Source organism: Schistocerca nitens, chromosome 2 (genome assembly GCF_023898315.1).
Source record: "Schistocerca nitens isolate TAMUIC-IGC-003100 chromosome 2, iqSchNite1.1, whole genome shotgun sequence".
In the NCBI taxonomy this organism is placed as follows: domain Eukaryota; kingdom Metazoa; phylum Arthropoda; class Insecta; order Orthoptera; family Acrididae; genus Schistocerca; species Schistocerca nitens.
Genome location: NC_064615.1, coordinates 722,756,235 through 722,775,162, shown reverse-complemented (window position 1 = coordinate 722,775,162; position 18,928 = coordinate 722,756,235). Strand labels below are relative to the sequence as shown.

The following is an 18,928-nucleotide window of genomic DNA, read 5'->3' as shown; positions in this document are numbered from 1 at the left end:
AACGATGGTCAAGCGCTAAAGAAACATGAATGCTGTTACATAGTGTCTATTCCATGCTATCTCAATTTAAATACTAACTTACGGTTTTGGTGAAGCATTGATGCATCATGTATGAACAAGTTGTCTGAAAAGCTTTCTTAATTATCAGTTGTTGTGATTTGATAACTTATTTGAAAATATAATAATTATGGAAACAGTGTTTTGTGATTTCGTAGTGACTTATTTAAACGTAGAAGCTCACTTATAGCCCTCGCCTCGCAATCAGAAACGAAGTCCACGATTAAATACATGGCACTGCATAGCAGGACCGCAACATCAAGAGAAAACAAGATGGCATCCAGGAATTTTGGAAAAAGAAGGTAACTGTTATTACATGGGAATAAGTAAAGGCTTGGCATTTTGCAGTATATTCATCATTTAAAATCAACCCACAACAAGAAAAATCACCTCAATGTGCATTCCAATGTGTGCTGAACCCATTAGTGCCACTATGTTGTCATTAAACTGCATAAAGTATTTTTCCTTAGTCATATGGCTGGGCCACTCACCTGGTGCCCAGTACTGAGTGAATGCACACCATGTGATACCGATTGAGCAAACTGCCATTCACATGCTTTTCTAATGTGTGTGAAGTGAGTGATGGGTAGTGAGCACCACTTTTGCCAGTTCTGCCTTGTGGATGTAGTGCTGTACCTGCTGTGCCCATCGGCTCAACACTGACCACTGAATGATATTAGAATAAGTTTTATAACTTTATTATTGTGTGGATGATGGCTTATTCATTTGTTTTGTCAATAAAGGCATTGTATACGCGTATAAGAAAAGAGTATCTTCAAAGTAAGAAAAACACTCATCTGAAAGTTTACTCATATATACATTAAGTTCTATTAGAAGCACTGAAAATGTATACAGTACTTCTACTGTAATTTAATGCAAGCATGTCTGCCTTCACTTTCATTTTAAAACAAATGTTTATGTTCTTTCTTTTCCACATCTCTTTCTGGTTACAGGGTTACTTAGTGGAAATCTACCATTAGACTTGAACAACAGCATACCACTAGATACTGTGTGTTCACGTCTTCTACAGTCACTGAAAGATGAAAATCTGGAAGTGCGAGCAAAAGCAGCAGAAGCCCTCAGCTCTCTCTTCATTTCGTGAGATCTGGAAATCAGGTAATAATTACAATATCATAGTTATTTGCTTGTTGTATATTAAGTATAAAATTTCATGATTTCTGTCCTTGGATATTATTGGTTGCTGCCAAAATATTGCAGATTTTGAGGATTCATTTCTTTCTTTTTAATTGTGGAATCAGTCCAATGTTATTTGTATATACGCAAGAAACGTGGAAAATAGAAGTGTCTGGTAACCTGCATTCAAAACGTCTAGATAAAGCAGCAGGAAAATCTGCAAAGCATTTGTCACTGGCACACTGAGAGTTTAGAAAGTTCTAGTCTGTTGCTACCTAGTCATTTCATTTACTCTTATGTGACAATGGAGTGCAAGTATTAACAGAATTGCACCTTCATCAAATCGTAAAAATGTCAGTGTACATTTTTCACAAAATTTTCAGCAACTGTAAGTAGCCTACTTTTTATACACGTGTCATATCTAAAAGATCCAAAAACTTTTCTACGTTTTAATAAAATGAGATTTATTCACCATCTGTGAATTCTTTGGCATCAGCTGTATTAAGTATAGAAATATTGCCATTTGGTGAAACATGAAAATTTGTGCTGGACAGGGGCATGTACCCAGATTTCCCACTTATCATGAGTGGTCGCCTCAACCATTTCAGCTATCCATGCACACGTCCCAGATCAATCCAAATCTCTGTATTTCACAGTATCTATGCTCCTATTGCTCGTAACATTACTTGGATTCCCACAGTAGGGTCGATGAGACAAATGTGTTCCCTGTCGAATTATCATAGTTGTTTTGCCTGACTAGGCTTGCTGTACTTATTTTACAATGTCTGTTCCTTCAGACAAGTGTGCATTTATTAATTTTTTCAGGACAGCCTCAAGTTGAACTCATTATGACCAGTTTGTCTCTTTAATTGGCAAGAACATCATCAGAAACTCTGCATTTTAGAGTATGAAATTCAGTTGTTGGATTATTACTGTACTTCATACTGTAAATTCCAGAGTTTCCGATGGTGCTCTTCTTAAATTAAAGAGTGAAACTGATCATACTATGTGTGTCTTGGGGCTGTCCTGAAAAACTTAATTTCAACAGTCCCTGTTTCCCTTGCAGTCTATGCCCACTTTCGCTTCGATTTATGGTTGTCACCTTGTGAAAAACTACCAACTGATTCAATGCCTTCAGCTTGAATTTCAGTGATAGTAAGTCACCAATTGGAAACTCTTCGGATAAAAACAAGCTTTAAAGAAGCTGAGAAGAAAATATGCCAGGATCATGAATCTTTTCCAGCCTTTCTTAAGCACTTGTAATATCTACAGAGCAGTGCTGAAATTGAGGACATGAGCCATAACAAAATTTTTCAGGCTCATATCAGTACTATTTGCCATGATAGACAATGTTAAAGAAGAAATTAGATGGCTAGCCAATAACAGAAAATGGAAACCAGCAAGAACTTGTCAATGGACTATACTATTTGTGGTTGTACCAAAGCCAAGTGGAACAGTAAGTCTCTTTGGAGACTTCAGAGTGATTGTAGATACATAGCTGGAAATAAATCAGTATCTGAGGCCAGAAGAGCTCTTTAAAAAATCAGGAATGGTAAATGTTTCACAAAAATAGATTTGTTAGGTGCATACCTCAAGTTAGAACTGAATGAAGAATCCAAGATGATGTCTGTTGTCAAAACTACACATGAACTGTTCAAATATCAGAGACTAACGTTTGGCATATCAAGTGTTCCTACAATACACCTAATTTGTGGGGTCAACAAATTTTACCAATGGAATTGGGTTTGAACTGATCACAGATCACAAACCTTTGGTTTCAAGCACACAGCTGTCAGTTATGACCGTTCAGAGATGACGAAGATGGACGATCCCATTAATGGGATACAACTGTGAAATCAGGTAAAGTCCCACAGAAAAACATGCCCATATTGATGCAGTTTCAAGGTTGCTTGCCAGTCCGTATGATAGATTTAACATGTTTGAAGACTGCTGCTTGCAACTTATTTCTATTTGATCACAGAAAACTGGAGAAGTCATGAGAAGATTTGCTACTAAAATGCTTCTGCATTATTTAAAAAATGAATGGCCGAACTATTTGCCAAAGGGCAAAAAATGTTTGCAGTCCTATTTTAATAGGACTGCCATCAGCACCAATCATGGTTTATTACTTCTGCATACATATTTCATAAGAGTTATTATATCCATTACATGCCAAAGGAAAATTTTATCAACTTACAAAACCTGACAGGTTGTACACTTCAGAAACCATTAAGTAAAAGTGTAAGGGTGCTCAACCCGGTATCTATAGATCACTTCAGAGAAAGTTTAGGAAATTTAAACTGGGAAGATGTATATAATGAGCCAAATGCTAATGATAAATGCAGCATATTTCTTGATAAATTTATATCCCTTTTTGAACATTGTTTTCCAAAGAAAATTACTAAATGTAACACCACAAACTTTTCAAAGAAACCTTGGATTACTACAGGTATTAAAATGTCTTCAGAAAGAAAAAAAAACTGTATGAGACAGCAAGAACTAGTAAAGATCCAAAATTAGTTTTACATCATAAAAATTATTGTGACATACTGAGAAAATTTGTAAGGAAATCAAGAAATATGTATGTTAGAGAAGAAATTAACAACTCCAGCGATAAAATCAAATCAATATGGTATGTTGTTAGAATGGAGACAGGAAAAGTAACCACTGGGTTAGGTACTATTACTGTTAAAGAGAATGAGACCATCTTAACCAACAGTGCACAGGTAGCCAATGTATTTAACAATCACTTCTTATGTGTAGGAGAAAAAATTGGTGAGAATAGTTCAAAAGAAAAAGTTTCATCTAACAACCTCTTGTGAAATAAGGAATATTACTAAATCTTTGAAAAATAAATGTTCTGTTGGAGTAGATGACATCTCTAACAAGTTATTAAAACAATGTGGAGCAATTACAGCTGATGTTTTGAGTCACATATGTAATGCGTCACTGACTCAGTGTATTTTTCCAGACAGGTTAAAATATGCCATTGTCAGGCCTCTCTACAAAAAGGGGGAAACCACAGATGTCAATAATTACCGGCCAGTATCCTTGCTTACAGCATTTTCAAAAATCTTTGAGAAAGTAATGCACTCAGTAGTGGTTAGCCATCTCAACAGTAATGGGATACTTAGTAAATCACAGTTCGGATTTCAGAAATGCTGTTCCACTGAGACAACAATATACAATTTCACTGTCCACATGATAGAGTCTTTAAATAGTAAAATGTCACCAGTAGGAATATTCTGCGACTTATCCAAAGCATCTGATTGTGTGAACCATGACATTATGTTAGAGAAATTACAATTCTATGGTATAAATGGAACAGCATATGAGGGGTTTAAGTCATATCTACAGAACAGAAAGCAAAAAGTCTCTCTATATGCTTCAAGTGATTCAAAGGAGTTTGCCACTTCATCTGACTGTGGTGAAATTACATTAGGTGTTCCACAAGGTTCGATCATGGGTCCCCTCCTGTTCTTGATATATGTGTATGACCTCCCTTCTTATGTGAAACAAGATGCTGAACTGACACTTAATCCAGTAAAAGAAAGTGCGATAAAAATGATACAAATAAGGTCTTTGGAAAAGTTATTAATTGGTTTTCTGTGAGTGGGCTTGCTCTGAACTTTGAAAAAACACAGTACATCCAATTTTCTGCTGCAAAAAGTATAATTCCTTCAATAAACATAACACTTCAAAAGAAGTCAGTAGCCAGGGTAGAGCATACTAATTTTTTGGGTGTACATATAGATGAGAATCTTAATTGGAAAATTCATATTTTGGATCTCCTAAAGCAACTAGGTTCAGCAACTTTTGCAATTAGAATAATTGCAAATTTTGAGGATGTAGAAATTAGTAAGCTAACATACTTTGCATACTTCCACTCTCTGATGTCATATGGAATAATATTCTGCGGCAACTCAACACTTAGGCAAAAGGTATTCACTGCTCAAAAGAAATTAGTTAGAATAATGTGTGGGGTTCATAGTCACACATCTTGTAGGCATCTGTTTAAAAGGTTAGGAATCCTTACAACTGCTTCACAGTACATTTACTCTGTAATGAAATTTTTTCTCAACAACATGGACCAGTTTAAAATTAGCAGAGACATTCCTGATTACAATACGAGAAAAAAGAAAGACGTACACTACCCTTTACTTAACCTATCTTTGGCACAGAAAGGGGTACAATATGCTGCTATAAAACTTTTAGATAAATTACCAGATGAAATAAAATGTCTGACAGACAGCAGTAATAGTTTCAAAACCAAATTGAAATCATACCCCCTTGAGAACTCCTTCTATACCATAGATGAATTCTTGAATGTGAGTAAATAGATCTGGAGATATAGTATATGCATTTTGTGCCATTTAAGGGAATGGGACAGATAATAGAAATATTTAGGTATAACACTAAAATGTAAACAAAAAAAGAAAAAGAAAAAAGAGAAAAAAAAAAAACCTTGTTTCCTGTGCGCATTTCTTGTGCATTTGAAACATTCCACATCATAACGGTTTTCTGTGCTATTGATCAATGGAACCCATAACTAACAAACTAACTAACTAACTAACTAACTAACTAACTGAGGACACTTCATGATGAACACTGTGGCATCATCAAAGTGAAACAAATAATGAGAAGATAAAGCTGGTTGTCAAAAATGGTCAAAGAAATCGCTTCACAATATGAAACTTGAAACTTCCTGGCAGGTTAAAACTGTGGACCTTGCAGAACTAGCACTCCTGAAAGAAAGGATATTGAGTGAAAATCTCATTCAGGAAACATCCCCCAGGCTGTGGCTGAGCCATGTCTCCGCAATATCCTTTCTTTCAGGAGTGCTAGTTCTGCAAGGTTCACAGGAGAGCTTCTGTAAAGTTTGGAAGGTAGGAGGCGAGGTACTGGCGGAAGTAAAGCTGTGAGGACGGGGTGTGAGTTATGCTTGGGTGGCTCAGCTGGTAGAGCACTTGCCCGCGAAAGGCAAAGGTCCCGAGTTTGAGTCTCGGTCCGGCACACAGTTTTAATGTGCCAGGAAGTTTCATATCAGCGCACACTCCGCTGCAGAGTGAAAATCTTATTCTGGAAACATCCCCCAGGCTGTGGCTAAGCCATGTCTCCGCAGTATCCTTTCTTTCAGGAGTGCTAGTTCTGCAAGGTTTGCAGGAGAGCTTCTGTATAGTTTGGAAGGGAGGAGGTAAGGTACTGGCAGAAGTAAAGCTGTGAGGACGGGGCGTTTTTTTATTTTGTGTAACATGTTTCTTCCTAAGTTCAAAGACCTAGTTTTATAGGTTATCCTTTAGTCAGGTCCAGTCTTCTTTTAGTGTCAGGCTTGGGATAAAATTCTGTTCCGGTAAACGTGCAGTTATGGTGTGTGCAGCTTTTCCATTGTTCTTCTGTTGGTAAAATTTTCTGTGCTTAATGGGAAGTGAACACAACCAGTCATTAATCAGATGTTGGTAGCCAGTCATATTACTCGTTTGTAATTTTCTATGCTGTGTGACTGAAGGTAGATAGTATTTTGTTTCACTTGCAGCAATTTAAGTTTGAAAATACTATTTGTAATGACCAAGATTATAAATATCATTGGTGCTCATTGCACTTACAGTAATTTAAGCTGTGCAATGCTTGAGTGATAACTCGCTACCGTATACCATCAGCCAATCGGCTACAACTAGTGACAGTGAATTGCCAAAGAAGCACATGGCAGAAGAGTCACAGACACCATTAGCTGCACTTCAGCTCAGGTCTAAAATGAATATTTTATTTAACAGCCAATCAAATTAGTATACAGTCAGTTGATTTGCCTAAAGAAGAATCCCACATTATCTTTAAGTTCCCTTTTTATTTAACATTCAGTAGCCCATGTGTAATCAAGACACAGTACTTCATTTCTTTCATAATGCATGTGCTTGCAAAGCTGTCGGTTCTTGTCTTAAAAAATGAGTTTCTTTCAAAGCATTGAATGTAGTAATTTTAATAGAGTGTAATGTAGATTCTTTGGTGTTCTGATTCTGGAACATTCTTGGGGATTCTTGTAAAGCCTTCTCCGTATAATGATTAGCAGCTTGCATCCATGATTCGCTATCTGCTAAGACAGTAGCATCAAGTTGTCTCCACAAGCTACAAGCCCTCACCTGCCCTTGGAAGGACTCTGAACAAAACAACGGAAGAAACATTAACAATTTATATATAGAGTGGTTGTAATTAAAGGTTTGCTACTTGAGAGGCCCCATGGAAAAAAGAGTGATCATAGGACAATGAAACTTTGTGCAAACATGTGTAAGGAAATGTGGATGAGAAGTAATAATAAACTATTGAAAGAAACACATTTTAATTTCCACATGAAAGGGTAACATTTATTTAGTGCATATCATGTTAACATTCCCAATTACAAATGTTGCTCAATGTTACAAGCGTCTACATCTGTGAGTAATGTGAAATTCGTACAGTTGCCAATTCACAATTGTTTGCAGTACTGTTTGAATGGTGGTTCATGGAATATTCGGCTATTGTGACACAACTTCAGTACAGCTCGAACCCCCCTGCGGGTCCGGGGATTAGAATAGGCCCGAGGTATTCCTGCCTGTCGTAAGAGGCGACTAAAAGGAGTCCCTCCCCCTCAAGGGGGTAGTTAGCGCCTGCGTCCGGAGACGGACGGTTCCACGACCTATATTTGCGGTCATTTTGCTTTTTCACTTCTCGTTTCTTCCTTCCTTCGGTTGGTTCCTTTCTTTGCTCTTCTCCACCTCACTGTCTTCCTTACACTTTCCCCTGCAAAATGCAAAATCTCCTTGCCCTCTCATTGCCTTCTTCTCCTTGCCTTCTCATTGCCTTCTTCTCCTTGCCTTCTCATTGCCTTCTTCTCCTTGCCTTCTTCTACTTGCCTTCTTCTACTTGCCTTCTTCTACTTGCCTTCTTCTACTTGCCTTCTTCTACTTGCCTTCTTCTACTTGCCTTCTTCTACTTGCCTTCTTCTCCTTGCCTTCTTCTACTTGCCTTCTTCTCCTTGCCTTCTCTGGTCTCCGCCTCGGCGTTTGAGACAGTCTGTCCTCTCTCCCCCTCTCTCCCCCTCTCTCCCCCTCTCTCCCCCTCTCTCCCCCTCTCTCCCCCTCTCTCCCCCTCTCTCCCCCTCTCTCCCCCTCTCTCCCCCTCTCTCCCCCTCTCTCCCCCTCTCTCCCCCTCTCTCCCCCTCTCTCCCCCTCTCTCCCCCTCTCTCCCCCTCTCTCCCCCTCTCTCCCCCTCTCTCCCCCTCTCTCCCCCTCTCTCCCCCTCTCTCCCCCTCTCTCCCCCTCTCTCCCCCTCTCTCCCCCTCTCTCCCCCTCTCTCCCCCTCTCTCCCCCTCTCTCCCCCTCTCTCCCCCTCTCTCCCCCTCTCTCCCCCTCTCTCCCCCTCTCTCCCCCTCTCTCCCCCTCTCTCCCCCTCTCTCCCCCTCTCCTTTTTCCTCTTCTTCCTTCCTCCCTGTGCGCGCCTGAAGGCCAACCCACGCGTTCGCACGCGTAGCCGGTGACAGGGTAACGCGTAATTCCCCGCCCTGGGTAGACATGTAAGGCACGCGCTTACCCCCTGGTAAAGGCCAGGCCTGGGGAGGGGTGATTGCCTGAGCTGATACCTTCTGACCATGCCGATTGGTCCCTCCGTCTGTTTCTCGGGAGGTGTGACCTGAGGTGTAAACATTCACCTAAGGCGGGAGTGCCCTCTGAGAGGGTCCCCACAAGGAAGGAGCGCGCCATCGGAGACGCTGGCAATCATGGGGGATTCCTCCGCAATGGATTCCACTCCATCTCTCTCGACTTCTGCCCAAAAACGGAAACGTGACCAGCTACCAGTGACAAAAGTACTACCGCCTGCCCCACAGTTCCTCGTCGTTTCTCGATCTGAGGACGGAAAGGATTTTTCCTCTGTCAACCCTTTCGTTATCCAGAAGGGCATAGATGCCATAGCCGGATCTGTTAAATCTTGTACCAGGTTGCGTAACGGTACCTTATTACTCGAAACTGAGAGCGCCTTTCAGGCACAAAAACTGCTTCGGGCCACACTCCTGTACACGTTCCCTGTCTGGGTGGAGGCTCACCGAACTTTGAATTCGTCTCGTGGTGTGGTCTATACTAGATCCCTCGACGGCTTGACTGACGAGGAGATTCAATCTTTCCTCGCTGAGCAGGGCGTGACGGCTGTCCATAGGGTCATGAAAAAGGTCAACAATGACCTTGTACCGACCCGGACACTTTTCTTGACCTTTGATAGTGTTAAGCTGCCATCGCGCATCAAGGCGGGCTACGAGGTTATTTCTGTTCGCCCCTATGTCCCGACACCTATGCGCTGCTACCAGTGTCAGCGTTTCAATCACACTCGACAGTTTTGTTCCAATGCGGCTAAATGTGTCACTTGTGGCAGGGATGCCCATGAGGGTGACTGTCCACCTCCGTCTCCTCGTTGTGTGAACTGTCAGGGTGACCATGCCGCATCCTCCCGCGACTGTCCTGTCTATAAGGAAGAACGCTGTATCCAAGAAATTCGGGTCAAAGAGAAAGTGTCTACCTCGGCTGCTCGCAAGCTATTGGCTAGTAGGAAGCCCAAGCTGCTCCCAGCGGGGAAATACAGTACTGTCCTCGCCTCTCCTCGGACTACCAGGGAGGTGGCAACCCAGACATGCGATCTGACCTTCAGCACCACGGTCGTGCGTTCGGCCAGTGCTAAGATCGCGCGGTCGACGTCTCCTCTTCCTCCCATCACCCCACAGGCACCAGCCCCTTCATCAGCTTCTGCTAAGACGAAGACCCAGAAGTCATGCACGGGCCTTCAAGAAGGAACCGTCCCGTGCAGACTTCCTACGTACCTCGACCTCCCAGCCTTCGACCGGTACTTCCACCAAACGACCTTCCAAGAAGGCAAATAGGAAGCACAGTTCTCCTTCTCCGCCACGGCGCATTTCTTCTCCTGCGCCACCCAGCGGTTGCCGCCCCAGGCCGTCATCCGTTTCGCCTGGCCGCACCGCTGGTAGCCGAACATCTGGCCGTTCACCGGCGGAGGAAGCTCCCCCTCCCGGCCATCTTTCCAAGATGGCCGATGAACCTATAGACCCAATGGACGATGACTGTCCGCCTACTGATAGCGGCGGCAGTGCTCGCTCGAAGCCAGGCCCTCAGCGGCCTTCGAGGTGACCCCTTCTTTCATCTTCCTTTTTCTTTTCTTACGATGGCACTTATTCACTGGAATATTCGCAGCATTCGCTCCAACCGAGAGGACTTGAAGTTGCTGCTCCGCTTGCACCGTCTGCTCGTCGTCGCCCTCCAGGAAACGAAGCTACGCCCTTGCGATCAAATTGCCTTGGCACAGTACACCTCTGTGCGTTTTGACCTACCCCCTGTGGTAGGTATCCCAGCTCATGGAGGGGTTATGTTGCTGGTCCAGGATGATATTTACTACGATCCCATCACGTTGCACACCAGCCTGCAGGCAGTTGCCATCCGCATTACTCTCCCCACTTTTACATTTTCCATTTGTACCGTTTACACTCCATCGTCGTCTGCCGTTACCAGGGCAGACATGATGCAACTTATTGCTCAGCTACCTGCACCATTTTTGTTAACTGGAGACTTCAATGCCCACCATCCCCTTTGGGGCTCTCCAGCATCCTGCCCGAGGGGCTCCCTGTTAACAGACCTTTTCAACCAGCTCAATCTTGTCTGCCTCAATACTGGCGCCCCTACTTTTCTTTCGGACACATCTCACACCTATTCCCATTTAGACCTCTCTATATGTACTCCCCAACTTGCACGCCGGTTCGAGTGGTATGCACTTTCTGATACATATTCGAGCGACCACTTCCATCTCCTGCAGCATACCCCCTCTCCGTGCTCATCTAGTTGGAACATCTCCAAAGCAGACTGGGGGCTCTTCTCTTCCAGGGCGACCTTTCAGGATCAAACATTCCCAAGCTGCGATAGTCAGGTCGCACACCTCACGGAAGTCATTCTCACTGCTGCTGAATATTCTATCCCTCACCCTACTTCTTCTCCACGTCGCGTACCGGTCCCCTGGTGGACCGCGGCATGTAGAGATGCTTTACGTGCTCGTCGACGTGCTCTACGCACCTTTAAACGCCAGCCTACAGTGGTGAATTGTATCAATTATAAGCGATTACGTGCACAGTGTCGTCGTATTATTAAAGAAAGCAAGAAAGCCAGCTGGGCTGCTTTCACAAGCACCTTCAACAGTTTTACTCCTTCTTCTGTTGTCTGGGGTAGCCTGCGCCGGCTATCTGGCACTAAGGTCCACTCACCAGTTTCTGGCTTGACGGTCGCGAATGACGTCCTTGTGGCCCCTGAGGCTGTCTCCAATGCCTTCGGCCGCTTTTTCGCAGAGGTTTCGAGCTCCACTCATTACCACCCTGCCTTCCTCCCCCGCAAACAGGCAGAGGAGGCTAGGCCACTTAACTTCCGCTCCTCGAATCGTGAAAGTTATAATGCCCCATTCACCATGCGGGAACTCGAAAACGCACTTGGCCGAACACGGTCCTCCGCTCCAGGGCCTGATTCTATTCATATTCAGATGCTGCAGAACCTTTCTCCTGCGGGTAAAGATTTTCTTCTTCGTACTTACAATCGCATCTGGATTGAGGGACATGTTCCCGCATGCTGGCGCGAGTCTATTGTTGTCCCGATTCCTAAGCCGGGGAAGGACAAGCACTTGCCTTCCAGTTATCGACCCATCTCGCTTACCAGCTGTGTCTGTAAAGTGATGGAGCGAATGGTTAACTCTCGATTGGTTTGGCTGCTTGAGTCTTGCCGCCTACTTACCAATGTACAATGTGGATTTCGTAGGCGCCGCTCTGCTGTTGACCATCTGGTTACCTTGTCGACCTTCATTATGAATAACTTCTTGCGGAAGTGCCCGACCGCGGCTGTGTTCTTTGATTTGTAGAAGGCTTACGACACCTGTTGGAGGGCGGGCATTCTCCGCACCATGCATACATGGGGCCTTCGCGGTCGCCTCCCTCTTTTTATTCGTTCCTTTTTAATGGATCGACAGTTCAGGGTACGTGTGGGTTCTGTCCTGTCAGACACCTTTCGCCAGGAGAATGGGGTGCCTCAGGGCTCAGTTTTGAGTGTCGCTCTCTTCGCCATAGCGATCAATCCAATAATGGATTGCCTCCCAGCTGATGTATCAGGCTCCCTTTTCGTGGATGATTTTACCATCTATTGCAGCGCGCAGCGTACGTGTCTCCTGGAGCGCTGTCTTCAGCGTTCTCTTGACCGTCTTTACTCCTGGAGTGTCGCCAATGGCTTCCGTTTTTCTGCCGAGAAGACGGTCTGTATTAACTTCTGGCGCTACAAAGAGTTTCTCCCACCGTCCTTAAGACTCGGTCCCGTTGCTCTCCCATTCGTGGAGACAACAAAATTTTTAGGTCTTACATTTGACAGGAAACTTAGTTGGTCTCCACATGTGTCATATTTGGCTGCCCGTTGTACCCGTTCTCTAAATGTCCTCCGTGTTCTCAGTGGTATGTTGTGGGGAGCGGATCGAACCGTCCTACTTCGCCTATATCGGTCGATCGTCCGCTCCAAGCTGGATTATGGGAGCTTCGTATACTCCTCTGCACGGCCATCCATCTCACGCCGCCTCAACTCCATACAACATCGGGGTTTACGACTTGCGATCGGAGCGTTTTATACTAGTCCCGTCGAGAGTCTTCATGCTGACGCTGGTGAGTTGCCACTCACCTACCGGCGCGATATACTGCTTTGTCGGTATGCCTGTCGGCTACTGGCAATGCCCGACCACCCGTCTTATCGTTCCTTTTTTGATGACTCTCTCGACAGTCAATACGGGTTGTATGTCTCTGCCCTGCTACCCCCTGGAGTTCGCTTTCGTCGCCTCCTTCAACACCTTAATTTTTCACTCCCTGCAACCTTTCGAGTGGGCGAGAGCCACACGCCACCTTGGCTCCAGGCTCAGGTTCGCGTCCACCTTGACCTCTGCTCGCTCCCGAAGGAGGTTACCCCCGGTTCGGTCTACCACTCCCGTTTTGTCGAACTTCGTTCGAAGTTCATTAATATGACCTTCATTTATACAGATGGCTCTAAGACCAATGACGGGGTCGGGTGTTCTTTTATTGTCGGGGCACAAAGTTTCAAATACCGGCTCCATGGCCATTGTTCGGTCTTCACAACTGAGCTCTTTGCCCTCTACCAGGCTGTTCTTTACATCTGCCGCCACCGACATTCTGCTTATGTCATCTGCTCCGATTCGCTGAGCGCTATCCAGAGCCTCAGTGATCCGTACCCGGTTCACCCTTTCGTGCACCGGATCCAACGCTCTCTTCAGCAGCTGGTGGACGTCGGTTCTCCGGTTAGCTTTATGTGGGTTCCTGGCCATGTCGGTATCCCCGGGAACAAAGCTGCAGATGCCGCGGCCAAGGCTGCGGTCCTCCAGCCTCGGACAGCTTCTTGTTGTGTCCCTTCGTCAGATTGTAGCAGGGTAATTTGTCGGCGCATTTTATCGTTGTGGCATGCCGATTGGGCTGCACTTACAGACAACAAGCTTCGGGCCTTAAAACCTCTTCCCGTGGCTTGGACGTCCTCCTCACGCCCTTCTCGGCGGGAGGAGGTAGTTTTGACCCGGTTACGAATTGGACACTGCCGGTTCAGCCATCGCCATCTGCTGACGGCTGCGCCGGCGCCGTTCTGCTCATTTGGGCAATTGCTGACGGTCCGCCACATTTTAACGTCTTGTCCGGATTTTAACACCCTGCGTCTTGATCTTGGCCTGCCCTGTACTGTAGAAGCCATTTTAGCGGATGACCCACGAGCAGCTGCTCGCGTTCTTCATTTTATCAATTTGACAACCCTCTCAAAGGACATTTGATTATGCTGTTTTCTTTTTTAATCCTATGCCTGTCAGTCTGTCTTTTATCGTGTTTTCCGTTTTGTTGCTGTTTTAAACTTGTGACTCGCGGTGCATTCCTAACGTAGTCTGGGCGCTAATGACCGTTGAAGTTGTGCGCCCTAAAGCTCGAAGATCACTCATTGCGTCCAGCATTTTCAGCCATGGCAACAGGCAACACTAACTTCAGCAATTTATGGTACGATTGGCCAACGGCCTCTCCTGGGAGCGATTACCAAATCACCAGCTAATTCAAACTTCCAAATCATGTTCTTCTACCTCCTCATATTTCCTTAATGCACCAATGCCCAAGAAGAGCAATGTTACTGTTTCTGTTGGTTTGATCAAACAGTTTTACATGTAAAGCTTAGCCCACATTGTCCAGTCACATTTTGACTGTTTGCAAGGGTAACATATTTATTCTTCTGTTTCATCCATATGTCTCCATGCCAGTAATGGCACCTAACAGCAAGTAATAATACTAACACTATTCCTGTAAGGTTGGGTACCCAAAAGGTAAATAGTTTTCCATCTACATGGCTCAAGTAGCGAAAGTATAATTGTAACCTCTCTGTACATTCAAACTTTCCTCTTATTGAAACTTCCTGGCAGATTAAAACTGTGTGCCGGACCGAGGCTCGAACTCAGGATCTTTGCCTTTCGTGGGCAACTGCTCTACCATCTGAGCTACCCAAGCACAACTCGCACCCCGTCCTCATAGTTTCATACCTCGTCTCCTTCCTTCCAAACTTCACAGAAGCACTTCTTGTTTTTTATGAGACATTTCATAGATAATTTAGATAAACATTTCAAAATCACTCTTGTGAATTTGGCTCTGCTGTTAAATGTGGAAATATAGTTCCATTTCAGTGTTCCAATCATATTCTGTTATGAGGATAGTCTTGACAAACATCATACCACTGTGTAAATGTCATAAGTCTCGCGGTCAGAGGCAGATGGTGATCACTCTGAGGAGATTGGTCAGACTGAATTTGAGTTTGGACAATATGCTGTCTGAGTTGGACACTATTCAGCACCGTTTATCTCCTCTGATTGCAAGCTTCGTGCATGCTTTGATTTTTGTTGTATGTTGTGGTACGATGTAGTTTTGAACATAGCTCGTCTACTTGGGAGTTGAGTACCATAACCACTTACCCCCAGTGCCACTTGACTTCCCGTGTGTTCTATATGGCACTTCTTGTTCTTGGACCATTCTATGTTTCTATTTTACTTTTTTTTCCGGAGTCCAATATGCCTTCCTGTTTTCATGCTTGATCTGTGTTCAGTTTTTGACAGACCCACTGGGCCCTCTTACCACTAAATCTGAGGGTGGTGCGATGGGGAATTTCCCTTGTCAGAAATATCTTTGCGTCCTTCTTAAATACTTTATGCAGTGCTGATATGTGGTAAATGAGCGTGAGGAGTACTGTATTATTTTCAAAGAACAGTCGAGGTTCTTGGAACTAATTACTGACTAAAAGTTTACTTATCTGCAGCATCTGATTGTCGTGATTCAAAACTTGAGCTGTAGTGCAGATCATGGAGAAACAGATATGGTTTGTCTGCTTCAGTTGTTCAGAGCTTCTGTATTATCCCTGCTGTCACGAGACCATCATATTTTAAAAGATGCAGTCAGCCATGACTGCACTGTGTTATTGTCCTCTAGAGAATTTGTGATCAGCTGCATTTTCAGCCTCTGCAGTGTGTGTGATGTGCTGTAGTTTTACATAAGGGTGTATCTTCTCAAAGTGCAGAAAGTGTACATAATATACATTCCCATACCTCATTGCATGTAATGCATTGCATTGGCATTTACTCAGAGAGGAGGAATTTAAATTATTTTTCAACAGGTGTGCCAAATGTGTGGTTTTTTTTCCCCTATTGAGGTCAGAATAAAAAGTCTCCTCAGCTCTGTAAGAGACTAGGAACTGTATAAATAATGCACTCCCTATCTAATTTTTAAGTGTACATTTTAGGTGTTTTAGATGCTGGTTCTCTAAATTTCCTCGGTAGCGATTCACGAAAAGAACGCCTCCCACCTGAGTTCCTGAAGCATTTCCGTAACACTCGCATGATGATCAAACCTACCAGTAACAAAACTAGCAGCCTGCCTCTGAATTGCTTCTATGTCCTCCCTCAATCTGACCTGATAGGGTTCCCAAACGCTCGAGCAGTACTCAAGAATAGGTCGTATTAGTGTTTTATAAGCGGTCTCCTTTACAGATGAACCACATTTTACCAAAATTCTACCAATGACTATCCGCCTTCCCCACAACTGCCATTACATGCTTTTCCCACTTCATATCGCTCTGCAATGTTACGCCCAAATATTTAATCAACGTGACTGTGTCAAGCACCACACTACTAATGGAGTATTCAAACATTACAGGATTGTTTTTCCTATTCATCTGCATTAATTTACATTTATCTATATTTAGAGTTAGCTGTCATTCTTTACATAATCACAAATTCTGTCAAAGTCATCTTGCATCCTCCTAAAGTCACTCAACGACGACACCTTCTCGTACACCACAGCATCATCAGCAAACAGCCGCACATTGCTATCCATACTATCCGAAAGATCATTTATGTAGATAGAAAACAACAGCGGACCTACCACACTTCCCTGGGGCACTCCAGATGATACCCTCACCTCCGATGAAGACTCACCATTGAGGACAACGTACTGGGCTCTTTTACTTAAGAAGTCTTCAAGCCACTCACATATTTGGGAACCAATCCCATATGCTTGTACATTAGTTAGGAGTCTGCAGTGGGGCACCGAGTCAAACGCTTTCCGGAAGTCAAGGAATATGGCATCCGTCTGATACCCTTCATCCATGGTTCGCAAGATATCATGTGAAAAAAGGGTGAGTTGCGTTTCGCAGGAGCGATGCTTTCTAAAGCCGTGCTGCTGCATGGACAGCAACTTCTCTGTCTCAAGAAAATTCATTATATTCGAACTGAGAATATGTTCAAGAATCCTGCAACAAACCGATGTTAAGGATATTGCTCTGTAATTTTGAGGATCCGTCCTTCTACCCTTCTTATATACAGGCGACACCTGCACTTTTTTCCAGTCGCTCGTAACTTTACGTTGGGCAAGAGATTCACTATAAATGCAAGCTGAGTAAGGAGCCAATGCAGTAGAGTACTCTCTGTAAAACCAAATTGGAATCCCATCAGGACCTGGCGATTTATTTATTTTCAACCCATTCAGCTGCTTCACAACCCCAAGGATGTCTATCACTATGTCCTCCATACGAGAATCTGTACGAGACTCAAACGCCGGTATGTTTGTACGATCCTCCTGCGTGAAAGATTTCTCAAATGCTAAATTTAAAATTTCAGCTATCATTTTGCTGTCTTCCGTTGCCAGCACACTGATCAGTGAGTGACTGGGTGGAAGCCTTCGACCCGCTTACCGATTTTATGTAAGACCAGAATTTCCTTGGGTTTTCAACAAGATCTTTTGCTAAGGTATGAAGGTGGTAGTGGTTGTCTGCTTCGTGCATCGCTCTTTTTACAGCAGCACGAATCTACTAACTTTTGCCTGTCCTCATTCTCCCGATCTTTCTTGTACTGCGAGTGAACTGTCTTTGCTTCCTGAGCATTCTCCGAATTGCGCTGTTAAATCACGGTGGGTCTTTTCTGTCCGTTACCCATTTTTTCGGCACATACTTGTCCAATGCGTGATTTACAATGTGTTTAAAATTTGCCCATAATTATTCCACGTCCATCGTACCAGAAGTAAATGAAGTCGATTCATTTACTAAGTGGGATGCTCTTTCTACTAAGAACACTCTCCTAGCCTTCTTGACTGACTTTTTAACTTTCGTAACCATAATCGTAATGACAACATCATGATTACTAATCCCTGTCTCAACACTGACACCGTCAATGAGGTATGGTCTGTTCGTGGCTACCAGATCTAAAATATTTCCACTATGCATTGGCTGTCGATTTAGCTGCTCAAGACAGTTTTCAGATAATGTGTTCAAAAGTAATTCACACAACAGCTTGTCTGTACCAACTCTAATGAATCCATAGACATCCCAGTCTATACTAGGTAGGTTGAAGTCGCCTCTGTCTAATATAGCATGATCTGGGTACTTCTGCGATACAGAGTGTAGACTCCCTCGGAATGATTCTAGAACTGTCACGGCGGAACCTGGTGGCCGGTAATAACACCCAACAATTAACTTTATTCTCCTAGCCCTGTTAAACGTGTCCAGATAACTTCACAATCACACTCTACTTTCAGAACTTGCTATCTCAGGGTTCAGCCAGGTCTCAGTCCCGAGAATAATTTGCGTGCCACACGCTTCCTGGAGGGCAGTAAATTCAGGAACTTTATTCGGAACACTCTGAAAATTTACTGCTAATATCTTGATAGCTGAAGTGTCTTTACACTGAGCGCGTCCTGATTTCCCTGCCTGCATGTCGACTGGTGGTGTCCATCAGGACACCTCGCACTACTGCCTAGCCTAAAAAAACCCATGTGCACGCCACAAGTACTCTGCTACCCAAGTAGCCACTTCCTTTGTGTAGTGCACCCCTGACCTATCTAGGGGCGTTCTATAGTTCCCCACCCAATAGTGGAAGTCTAGAAATCTGCTGCCAAGACCATCAGAGTCGATGAAGCCTCTGGTTGAGACCCTCCACTCGGCTCCAAACCAAAGGACCCCAATCCACTCTGGGAACGATGCTGCAAATAGAAAGCTCTGCTTGCACCCCGCGTGCGAGGCCAGTGGTCTTCACCAAATCCGCCAGCCGCCTGTACGAACTGAGGATCGCCTCAGAACCCAAGCGACAGGCATCATTGGTACCGATGTGAGCAACTACTTACAGA

At 44.1% G+C, this 18,928-nt stretch overlaps 1 protein-coding gene across 3 annotated transcripts in view; it reads left to right on the top strand.

The window, feature by feature from the left end:
- The window catches only part of LOC126236902 (maestro heat-like repeat-containing protein family member 1), a 295,906-nt gene that overhangs the window by 251,152 nt on the left and 25,826 nt on the right, over positions 1–18,928 (top strand). For all 3 annotated transcript variants that reach the window (XM_049946551.1, XM_049946549.1, XM_049946550.1), the window contains exon 29: positions 1,011–1,173. In XM_049946551.1, the coding sequence (XP_049802508.1) occupies positions 1,011–1,159 (149 nt within the window). In that variant the 3' untranslated portion in view covers positions 1,160–1,173. The remainder of the gene's footprint in view (positions 1–1,010; positions 1,174–18,928) is intronic.